Source organism: Dama dama, chromosome 24 (genome assembly GCF_033118175.1).
Source record: "Dama dama isolate Ldn47 chromosome 24, ASM3311817v1, whole genome shotgun sequence".
In the NCBI taxonomy this organism is placed as follows: domain Eukaryota; kingdom Metazoa; phylum Chordata; class Mammalia; order Artiodactyla; family Cervidae; genus Dama; species Dama dama.
This window is the reverse complement of record NC_083704.1, coordinates 17,266,883-17,279,432: the sequence shown is the minus strand read 5'-3', so window position 1 is coordinate 17,279,432 and position 12,550 is coordinate 17,266,883. Positions and strand designations below refer to the sequence as shown.

The window sequence follows — 12,550 nt, the reverse complement described above, 5'->3', positions numbered from 1 at the left end:
AAAAAACGCAATGGCCTGTTCAAGTGCCCTGGAAATCATGTAGAAAGGAGGAGCTGTAACAACAATGGCTGCCTGTCTCTTTGTCTGCATCTCTGTGATCAGAAGCTGCAATTAGTAACCAGAGCAGATGCTAGGATATTTAAAGGACAGGGTTCTTTCTGCCCACCATAGTTCCTGCAAGTTGTGTGCAAGTTGCTCCAAAAACATATGCATTGCTGCCTGCCATGTGGCTGATGGGTAAGAAATCAGCAGCTCTGAAACCAACAAAAATTAACTGCAATTTACCTTCCAAGTCTTGTTCTAAAAGTTTCAAGCAATCAATGGAATGCAGAATTCCAAAATAGTTACACTAGACAGATTCTGCCAATTCAACTGTTGTCTAGGTGGGGAGAAGATTCTTGGTGCTTTCTACTCTACCATTTCCTTAGAATTCTTTCTTTTTTGTTCCTTACCATTTGATTTTGCTTCTCTACCCAATACAGCATTAATTGTGCCGGGTTTTGAACTTATGTAAATGGAATCACAAGCTATATATTCTATTTCGACCAGCTTCATTCACCCTGTGTTTTTATAATTTATTTAATGCTTCTGTATACAGCTGGAGTTTTATTCCTTTCCATCACTATGTAGCACGAAGCTCAAGTGCGTGTGTGCTCAGTTGATTCCGATTCTTCGTGAGCTCATGGACAGTAGCCCTCCAGGCTCCTCTGTCCCTGGGATTTTCCTGGCAAGAATATTGGAGTGGGTTGCCATTTCCTCCTCTAGGGAATCTTCCCAACCCAGGGATCAGATCGAACCCACGTCTCTGGTGTTTCCTGCATTGGCAGGCAGATTCTTTGCTACTGAGCCACCAGCGAAGCCCATTATATAGTATTCTAAAGTATAAATTAACTACAATTTACTTATACATCCTACTAACAAAAGGCTTGGTAATGTTCCAAACTTTCAATGCTTATTAGCACTATGGCACATTGAGGTATGAGTTTCTCTACACCACACATGTAGAAGCTAAAGTCTCTGGGTATGCCTATCTTCAACTTACTAAAATGTTCCTACTAGCTTATATTCTCACTATCAGAAGGTGAGATTCTCTCTTGCTTTACATCCACACTGATAACCAGTACTGTCAGATATGTTTGCTACATCAGTCAATATAATGTGATTTCCCAATGTTATTTTATTGTGCATTAATTGCTAACTAGTTGAGGTTGTACACCTTTTACTATATTTATGTTTTGATGTCTTCATTTGAGGTTATTTGACTTTTCCTTAATTAGTTCTTTGTATATTCTAAATTTGAGCTCCTTGTCAAGTTATTCATTGTGCAAATATTTTATCTACTCTGTGGTTTTGCTTTTTTACTTATTAATGGTGACAAACTTTTCTTCTTTTGATGAACAATAGTTGCTAATTTTACAGGAGTTAAAGTTATCAATCTTTTTCTTTATGTTAGAACATGATATGGCTTAGTTAAAATATTCCCTTACCTGAGGACATGAAGATGTGTGCCTAAATTTTCTTCTAAAGCTGAAGAAATAATTCAAGGTTTGGGTAGTTATCTTCCTCCTGCCAAACACCTGACTGTTCCAGCAGTGTGGGACCAAGCTGAGATTTTCTCAGATGATCTGCTTGCTCAACAGTCCTGCAGTTCAGCCATTCTGGAGTCTCACCCTGGGGGAGGGGGCATTTCACCAAGATACCAACACTGGAAGGCCTTGGACTCTTAACTCTTATCTCTTCAACTCTGAGTCTACCAAAAGTACACTTCCACCTCTCAGATGTGTCTTCCTAACTGGCAAATAACCCATTTCTCCCAGAAGAGAAGTATAACGTCCCTAAAGCACATTTATTAAACACAATGAAATTTCTTGACTACTTCTCCTTTAGAGCAAAGTTAAAGAATTGTATAAGAACCCACAGAAGATGACTCTAACAGGAGTTAGGAATAGATAACCATAATAAGTAGTGGTTAGAAAATGCCTAAGACTGAAAATGAAGGATGAGTAGTGGAAGATACCTTGAGTCAGCAGGGATGTATCAACATAGTATGTGTGACCAGAGATGGTCCAGGGTACAGAAGAGAAAGCTGACTAAGAAAACATAGAAGATAAGTAATGCTGTTCTATCAGCCATTAACCTAAAATAAAAAGAAATACTAATCAGTACCTGCAATCTGTACCGAGCCATCTTCTCCAAGAAGAATATTGCCAGCTTTCACATCTCTGTAAGGAATAAAAAAAATACTTATTAAAAAACACTTATTCTTTGGAGTTACACAATTTAAGAAGTTCAATATATTCACCACAACACTGGTAATATTTAAATGCTTTAATGCAAAATTGCACTAAAGAGTATTAGGGCCAATAGCAGAATTTTTAAAATTGTAGTCACTTGTACTAAAATCCAAACACTGTAAGTAGAAAGCTATAGTGACATATAGCTTTTACTAGTAAATCTGGAAAAACTCAAGATTATTAAATATTTGACTGAGATAACAGGGGCCAAAGAATGTGACCCTCACTCTCACCTTATCTACTTTTTAAAACACACTGATTTTTCTACACTTTATGAACAAAATTTTAAAATGATCAGTATGTGGCTGATAATTGGGACTATTCTATGCTTGTAGCATAAAGATATAATATAAATTGCTCAAACTTATCTATATTCTTATTAGTAACTAAAACAACTCAAGTAATACATAAATACATTTCTGTTATAAAAACCTAAACATCACTGAAAGGGTCAAAATCCCTTTTGACCACTGTTCTCAGGTCTAATATTCTCTACAAAGTTTCCAACCATTATCAGTCTAGTTAATAGAATATGTTCCTGCAACATATCTGGGCTTTTCTTCCAACATAAATGATATTGTACTATCCATTCAAATCTACAGCATGTTTTTCTCATGCAATAATGTGTCAGCAGAATCTGCAAAATTTACATTCCTCAACTCCTATGAGTAATCCATTTCTTTGATAACCTAGAGAAACTCTTACAAGGCACACAGAATGTACAAGGGGGCTGTCTATAGCACTGTCTGAAGTAACAAATCAAAAATGGTAACAATCTAGAAAGTCAACAGTAGCAGAAAGGTTAAATTAAATCTGTTACATCCATGAAATTTATTAAAGTCAATCAACATGTTATGACTTCAAATGCCCTCTAATACATAATACATACTGCCAGTGAACACTTCAAATAGGACAGTGCATTTTGTATGCCACCATTAGTTACACACACACAGGCATGAACACATCTTTCCATACACACCAAAAGGAGAGCAATGAATTTAGTTTTTTTAAAGGAGAGGAGTAGGACCAGAGTCAAGGGGAACAGTGTTTGACTGTCCTGTGGGAGTGGACTCACCTATTTATTTCATAATTAAAAATAAATATAATTAGACAAACACAAGAGAGCCAGAACTTGAAGCTAGACCGAAAGAAAAGTGAGGCTAGGTCATGGAAGAAGGCCATTATTTGTCAGGAAAAGGAACCAGTGAAAGGACAACACATCATCTCTTCCCTGTCCTTCCCATCTTCTTTTCCCAATCCTTAGATAACCATTCCTTGGTAAATAATGAACAACAGTTTCACAAATGTTATGTAGCAGCATCACCATACCAAGAGTACATAACACTTTTCCTGAATATATACTGAAGCATAAAGAAATCATGTTACTCAGTATTTTGTAATGCTTATAAATGCAAGGAATTTATAAGACTTCTTCCCAGAGGCTGACTTACAGTAAAGGCTGGCTCACTTTGTCCTACAAACTTAAAGTCTACACAATGAACAGGAGAGAACTGAGGATATGTCCTTCCTGTGGTGACAAAGACCATTCAACTAAGCCAACCATGAACCTTCAACTCTTTTTTCTGAATGACATCTAAAATTTAATGGAAAAAAACAACGTACAGTTTAGTCACTTCCTCCTCTGTTTTTGCAGCAGGTTACAACATATAGTGTTAATACAGAAGCTGATCCTCTTACAACTACATGAGAAGTTGCTGAAGAACTCAACGTCAACCATTCTACAGATGTTGATCATTTGAAGGAATTGAAAAGGTGAAAAAGCTTGATAAGCAGGTGCCTTACGAGCTGACCGCAAATCAAAAAAATCATCGTTTTGAACTGTTGTCTTCTCTTACTCTACCCAACAACGAACCATTTCTTGATCAGACTGTGACGTGACAAAAAGTGGGTCTTATACAACAACCAGAGCTGATCAGCTCAGTGGCTGGACTGAGGAGAAGCTCCAAATTACTCCCCAAAGCAAAACCTGTAACAAAAAAAGGTCATGGTGGCTGTCTGCTGGTCTGACGCACTACAGCTTTCTGAATCCTGGTGAAATGATTCCATTTGAGATGCACTGAAAAATGCAATGCCTGCAGCCTGCATTGGTCAACAGAGTAGGCCCAATCTGCTCCATGACAATGCCCAATTGCATACTGCACAACCAACACCTCAAAAGTTGAACGAACTGGGCTACGAAGTTTTGCCTTATATGCCATATTCACCTGACCTCTCGACAACCAACTACTACTTCTTCAAGCATCTTGATAATTTTTTGCAGGGAAAATGCTTCCACAACCAGCAGGAGGCAGAAAATGCTTTCCAAGAGTCCATGGAATCCCAAAGCACAGATTTTTATGTTAAAGGAATAAACAAACTTATTTCTGTTGGCAAAAATGTGTTGATTGTAATGGTTCCTATTTTGAGTAATAAAGATGTGGGAGTGAAGTTGTGAAGTTGCTCTGTGGTGTCTGACTCTTTGCGACCCCATGGACTGTAACCCACCAGGCTCCTCTGTCCATGGGATTTTCCAGGCAAGAGTACTGGAGTGGGTTGCCATTTCCTTCTCCAGGGAATTTTCCTGACCCAGGGATGGAAACCGGGTCTCCCGCATTGTAGGCAGACACCTTTACCATCTGAGCCACCAGGGGAGATAGGCATGTGTAGGATGTGTGGGAGCCTAATTACAGTGATTTAAAATTCATGGTCTAAAAAATAAATAAATAAATAAAATTCATGGTCTGAAACCACAATTATATTTGCACCAACCTAATAGTGCATAGAGCACATCTCTCATCTACTCATCAAATAGATTTAAATAACTAAAAAAAAGACAACCTGCTTTACATCAACTTATGGAGATAAATGAATCACTAAATCCATCCATCCATCCAACTAAACACTAAAATAAAACTTGGTTATCTCTGAAGAGATGTGGAGCAGCAAATCAATCAATTCAACTACATACCAAAACAAAATCAATTGTTCCCTCCTGCTATCCCAGCTCCCAACTGCCACCTCTTAACTCTGTTCCAAATATCAGACTTATAAACTAGTATGCTGTAACAAAATAAGACAACTAACTATCCATCTACATAGGAGACCAGTTAAACTACGACATACTGTATAAACAAAATACTACGAATACTAACAAACATATGTGGTAATATGTTTATTTTGGCATAAATCTCTCTCAAAGGAATCACAAGAAAATGGCAAGAAGTAGCTCCTTCTAGAGCAGGATACTAGAAGTTCAGTGGAGGAAGGAGACTCTTTTTTAAAATGCTTTATTTTTTAGAACAATTTTAGATTTACATAAAAATTGAGAAGATGGTGCAGAGGAGCTCCCATATAGCTGTCAGCTAGTTTCCCCTATTATTAACACTGCACATTAGTATGGTTCTTTTGCCACATTAGTCAATCAGTACTGATGCGCTGCTATTAATAGGATGTCCTTCTAATGGAATTTGTATGATGTTTTCCTCGTGATTAGATTGATATTAAGAGTTTGGGGAAGGAAAACCAGTGAAGTGTCATTTTCATCACATTGTGTCTAGAGTACATAGCATTACCATGAGTTAGCACCACTGATCCTGAGAAGGCCTGCTTTTTAATCCTTTACCATTCTGTACCATTTGAACTTTTAAGCCACACATTGGCATTGTTATTGTTGTTCAGTCACCTAGTCATGTCTGACTCTTTGCAGCCCCATGAACTGCAGCACGTCAGGCTTCCCTGTCCATCACCAACTCCTGGAGCTTGCTCAAACTCATGTCCATTGAGTCAGTGATGCCATCCACCCATCTCACCCTCTGTCATTCCCTTCAATCTTCCCTAGCATCAGGGTCTCTTCCAATGAGTCGGCTCTTCCCATCAGGTGGTCAAAGTATTGAAGCTTCAGCATCAGTCCTTGCAGTGAATATTCAGGGTTGATCTCCTTTACGATTGACAGGTTTGATTTCTGTGCAGTCCAAAAGACTCTCAAGAGTCTTCTCCAGCACCACAATTCGAAAGCATAAATTCTTTGGTGCTCAACCTTCCTTATGGTGCCTCTCACATCCATATATGACTACTGGAAAAACCATAGCTTTGACTATACAGACCTTTGTCAGCAATGTCTCTGCTTTTTATTTTTAATACATTGTCTAGTTTGTCAAACTTTTCTTTCAAGGAGCAAGTGTCTTTTAATTTCGTGGCTGTAGTCACCATTTACAGAGATTTTGGAGCCCGAGAAAATAAAATCTGTCACTGTTTCCACTTTTTCCCCTTCTATTTCCCATAAAGTGATGGGATTAAATGCCGTATCTTAGTTTTCTGAATGTTGAGTTTTAAGCCAGCTTTTTCACTCTCCTCTTTCACTTTTGTCAAGATGTTCTTCAGTTCCTCTTCACTTTCTGTCAACAGGGTGGCGTCATTTGCATTTTTGAGGTTACTGATATTTCTCAGCAATCTTGATTCCAGCTTGTGATTCATCCAGCCCCAAATTTTGCATGACATACTCTGCATATACATTAAATAAGCAGAGCAACAATATACAGCCTTGATGTACTCCTTTCTCAATTCTGAACCAGTCTGTTGTTCAATGTCTGGTTCTGTTACTTCTTGCCTTGCATACAGGTTTCTCAGGAGACAGGTAAGGTGTTCTGATATTCCCATCTCTTTAAGAAATTTCCATAGTTTGTTGTGATCCAGACAGTGAAAGGTTTTAGTGCAGTCGATGAAGCAGAAGTGGATGTTTTGGAATTCCCTTGCTTTTTCTGAGATCCAAAGGGAGCTGGCAATTTGATCTCTGGTTCCTCTGCCTTTTCTAAATCCAGAAAATCCTTTTCTAAACCGTACATCTGTAAGTTCTCGGTTCATGTACTGCTGAAGCGTAGTTTGAAGGATTTTGAGCATTACTTTGCTAGCACGTGAAATGAGCACAATTGTACAGTAGTTTGAACATTCTTTAACATTGCCTTTCTTCGGGACTGGAATGAAAACTGACATTTTCCAGTCCTGTGGCCACTGCTAAGTTTACCAAATTTGCTGACATACTGAGTGCAGCACTTTCACAGCATCATCTTTTAGGATTTGAAACAGTTCAACTGGAATTCCATCACCTCCACAGGCTTTGCTCTTAGTAATGCTTCCTAAAGCTCATTTGACTTCACATTCCAGAATGTCTGGCTCTAGGTGAGTGATCACACAATCCTGGTTATCCTGGTCATTAAGACCTTTTCTGTATAGTTCTTCTGTGTAGTGTTGCCACCTCTTCTTAATCGCCTCTGCTTCTGTTAGGTCCTTACCATTCCTGTCCTTTATTGTGCCCATCTTTGCATGAACTGTTCCTTCGGTTTCTCTAATTTTCTTGAAGAGATCTCTAGTCTTCCCCATTATACGGTTTTCCTCTATTTCTTTCCCTGTTCATTTAAGAAGGCTTTCTTATCTCTCCTTGCTATTTTCTGGAACTCTGCATTCAGTTGGGTATAACTTTCCCTTTCTCCTTTGCTCTCTGCTTCTCTTCTTTTCTCAACTATTTGTAAGGCCTCCTCAGACAACAATTTTGCCTTTCTTTTTCTTACAAATGGTTTTGGTCACCACTTTCTGTACAGTGTTATGAACCTCCGTCCACAGTTCTTCAGGCGCTCTGTCTACCAGATCTATCTATTCATCAGCTCCACTGTATAATGGTAAGGGATTTGATTCAGGTCATACCTGAATGGCCTAGTGGTTTTCCCTACTTTCTTAAATTTAAGTCTGAATTTTGCAATAGGGAGCTCATGATCTGAGCCATGGTCAGCTCCAAGTCTTGTTTTTGCTGACTGCATACAGCTTCTTCATCTTCAGTTGCAAGGAATATAATCAATCTGATTTGGTGTTGACCATCTGGTGATGTCCATGTGTAGAGTCATCTCTTGTGTTGTTGTAAGAGGGTATTTGCTATGACCAGTGTATTCTCTTGGCAAAACTATTAGCCTTTGCCCTGCTTTATTTTGTACTCCCAAGCCAAACTTGCCTGTTACTCCAGGTTACTCCAGAAGTTATTTCTTAATTTCCTACTCTTGCATTCCAGTCCCCTATGATGAAAAGGACATCTTTTTTTGGTGTTAGTTCTAGAAGGTCTTCATAGAACCATTCAACTTTATCTTGTTCAGCATTAGTGGTTGGAGCAGAGTTGGATTACTGTGATACTGAATGGTTTGTCTTGGAAAGGAACCGAGGTCATTCTGTCGCTTTTGAGATTGCACCTAACTACTGCATTTCGAACTCTTTTGTTGACTATCATGGCTACTCCATTTCTTCTAAGGGATTCTTGCCCACCATAGTAGATATAATGGTTATCTGAGTTAAATATTGGTGTTACCCATTCAAAAACTATTTTCTGAGCTTCTGTCTTTTTAAAAAGCATTTACTTATTTTGTTGTGTCAGGTCTTGGTGTGGCAGGCAGATCTTTCACTGTGACACAAGCATGCTCTAGTCGTGGAACACGGGCTCCAGAGCACACATGTGGACTCAGCAGTTGTGGTGCATGGGCTTTGTTGCTCTGAGGCATGTGGGAGCTTAGTTCTCTGACCAAGGACTGAACTTGAGTCCCTGCATTGCAAGGCAGATTTTTAATCACTGGACCACCAGAACAGTCCCTAAGCTTTTGTCTTAAGTGAAGAAATGGCAATCTCTTGTCAGCAGAACCTATACTTTGGATGACTACTTTTTCTGATCAATTAAGATAATAAATTTATGTTTCCCTCGTCAGACCAAAAATTGCAATCTATAGAACAGCTTCCAAGAGTAAAACCAGAGGAATACCATGAAGCTAAACGGCTCACTGGATAATTAAACACCAATCTGTCCTCACACACAACAGGACAAATTGAACTTTGAAGGAAAAGATTTGTAACTAAATATCTGGAAATCAATATAATAGTCCTTTTTTTTTTTTAAACCTCATCTCAAAGAATATCAAGCAACCCACCAGCCCCCAGTTATACCCTCTGACCACTCTTAAATAGCAAGAACAGTAAGTTCTGTTTTTCAGAGCTTGATGCCATTTCTCAGATATCACTATTACACCAAAGTTGCAAATTCCTTTTAAAATTAAACTTAAAATTAAAAGTACAGAACAAGTTTCTCCCCATTACATTTTCATAACTCAACAAACAGCATGCCATGTGCTACGCGCTAAGTCACTTCAGTCATGTCTGACCCTTTGTGACCCTGTGGACTGGAGCCCACCAGGCTCCTTTGCCCATGAGATTCTCCAAGCAAGAATACTGGAGTGTGTTGCCATTTCCTCCTCCAGTGGATCGCCCCAACCCAGGGATTGAACCCGTGTCTCTTACATCTGCGGCACTGGCAGGCTGCACTGGCAGGCTGGTTCTTCACCACTAATGCCACCTGGGAAGCCCAATAATAGGCACAGTTCAAGAGAAGAAATGAATCATAACAAAGCTGAAAAATACACTACATTTATGCATCTTAAACTGACTAAACATCTACCATTTCTGTTAAAGCTAACCCCTTTAAATAGGAAAAAATATTTGGGTACATAGATACAGAGAGAAAAGTGTAACTCTAATTTAGAGACCTGTTCACTCTAGTAGAAACCTCTAAAGCCTCAGGGGTCAAGGAGAAAACACAGTAGAGACAGAGTAAAATTATTTGACCTAATCCACCAGACTTATACAAATTTATCTGAAATAACAATTGGACTCTAAAGATATGGGAAGTAACAAAATCTACTGAAAACATCGATGCCTGCTTCCCAGTAAAACAACTTCCTCCCAACTTTCTCCTACTGAAGTCTCAGTGCAGCTCAGCTCAAGTGTAAGTAGGGTGTTTAGCCTTGGCTGCATACAAGGATCTCTGGGGAAACTTTCAAAAGTTCCAATGCCAAGGCCTCATCACAAATCACTTAAATGAATTTCTGGCAGTGAATCTAGTAATCAGTACTTAGTAAACTTTCCCAGGTTATTCCAATATGAAGCCAATGTTGAGGACCTCTGATTTAATGTATAAGAGAATTTCTATTGCAACAACATGGTAAACAGATTTTCATCACTTACTACACAGGCCTTGGCCCTAAGACACACCATTCCTCTGTGCCAAACACAAAGAAAAATGCTGGATAAATTAGGGGAGAATACTGTCACATAACTCAATATGAAATAAAAAACGGAAATCTTCAAGTTTCAGAAATGAAAAGGACAAGAGTAGAGCCGTCAGCCTTGGAGGGCTTCCCAGGTGGTGCAGTGGTAAAAAGTCTGCCAGCCAAGGCAGGAGATACAAGAGACAGGTATGATCCTTGGGTCGGGAAGATCACCTGGAGAAGGAAATGGCAACCCCTCCAATGTTCTTGCCTAGGAAATCCCATGGACACAGGAGTGTGGCGGGCTATAGTTCATAGGGTAGCAAAAGAACTGGATACGACTTAGCAACTAAAAAGTAACAACACTGAGATGATCAAGATTTTATCATTCATTGTGTTAATGCGGTATACTATACTCATTGACTTGAATATGCTGGACCATCCCTGCATCTTTAGAATGAAGCCCACTTAATCATGGTGCATGATCCTTTTAATGTATTGCTGATTTTGGTTTGCTAATGTTTTGTTGAGGACCTTTGCATATAGGTTTACCTTGTAATTTTCTTATAGAGTCTTCGTCTGGCTTTGCTATGGTGGCCTTGTAAAATGAGTTTGTAATGTTTCCTTCTCTTCTAGTTTTTGAAGAATGTGAGAAGGATTATATAAGTTCCTGTTTAAATGTCTGGTAAAATTCACCAGTGAAATTATTGGTCCTTGACGTTTGTTAGGAAGTTTTTGATTACTGCTTTGATCTCCTTAGTAGTAACTGGCCTGTTTAGATTTTCTGTTTCTTCATGATTCAGAAGATTCTATCGTTCTAGGAATTTACCCATTTCTTCTAGGTGCTACCATTTGTTGGTGTATACCTGTTCATAGTAGTCTCTTAACGATCTCATATTTTTGTGGTGTCAGCGGCAATGTTTCCTCTTTCACTTCTGAATTGGAGTCCTCTCTTTCTCTTGGTGAGTCTAGCTAACAATCTATTTGTCTTTTTAAGAAACTAGTTCTTAGTTTCACTGATCTTTTCAACTGTCTTTTTAGTCTGTTATTTCATATATTTTCACTCTTGATGTTTTTATTTAATTTCCTTCTGCTAACTCTGGGCTTAGTCTGTTCTTTTTGTAGTTCCTTTAAAGTAAGTGATTTTAAAGATATATATCTATATATATATTTAGGTATATACATATCTCTTGTGTTCTTCCATTCTTTCTGCCTTCTTTGATTTTAATTGAGCATTTTATGTAATTCTATTTTTCTCTCCTCTCTTAGCATATTCTTCTTTTTCCTTTTTTAGTGGTTTTCCCTAGAGTCTGCTCTATACATTTACAATGAATTCAAGCCCACTTTCACATAGTACTATACCACTTCCCTGAGTTTTCTTTTAATCTCATATATCCTGGAATGGGTATTATAGTCTTGCAACCCAGAACTGTCAACAAGTACAGATTAAAAAAAAAAAAAAAAAAAAAGCTCTAAACCTGCTCTCTGTGGCCAAAGAGGCACCAAACCTAGCAGGGACCTCATCCCTGATTACATAGCTGGACTATAGACTGGCAGGCTGACCAATTAGGTAAGAACCAGAGGTGCCAATGAAGATCAGACAGGAAACTTCACTCATTGTCCAATCTACATCTAGTGTAGACAGGTCCATGCTGCCTATACCAGCACCACTGACAGGCCCAGCCAATACCTCCCATTCTTCCACCCAGCAGCTGAGAGTGACCCAGGTCTGGTATCTTTTGCTCCTCTACACAGTGGCAATAGATGACTGAGACCCAATGTCTCCCAACTCCTCAACCAGTAGCAAAAGGTGACCTAGAAAATGTGCCTTTCAAGTCCACAGGCAATACCAGAGAATGAACGGAAGCCCAACTAGCATCAGGTGGCAGCCCACAAGATGAGCCCAAGGAAGTGTTCACAGACTCACAGGCACAGCCACTCTCTCCCACCTTCCACCTAGCAGCAGCAGGCCTGGGCAAGTGCACTCTACTCCCATGGGTGGCATCAGCAGGAATCGAGAAGAGAGCCTCTAGTGCTACATACACAAAACAAACCAGAACACCACTGCAAGGGCTCTCAAAATCAGGGAAATTGCCTGTTAAAATATATTACTTAATATATCATTATCTCAATAGGATCAAAAGTCTTCTAACATAATATCCAAAATATCCATGATACAATTTTTTA

The 12,550-nt window shown here is 38.9% G+C and overlaps 1 protein-coding gene across 2 annotated transcripts in view; it reads right to left on the bottom strand.

Moving 5' to 3' along the window:
- OXSR1 (oxidative stress responsive kinase 1) overlaps positions 1 to 12,550 on the bottom strand; it is a 91,810-nt gene that overhangs the window by 45,308 nt on the left and 33,952 nt on the right. For both annotated transcript variants that reach the window (XM_061127802.1, XM_061127803.1), the window contains one exon: positions 2,167 to 2,222. In XM_061127802.1, the coding sequence (XP_060983785.1) occupies positions 2,167 to 2,222 (56 nt within the window). The remainder of the gene's footprint in view (positions 1 to 2,166; positions 2,223 to 12,550) is intronic.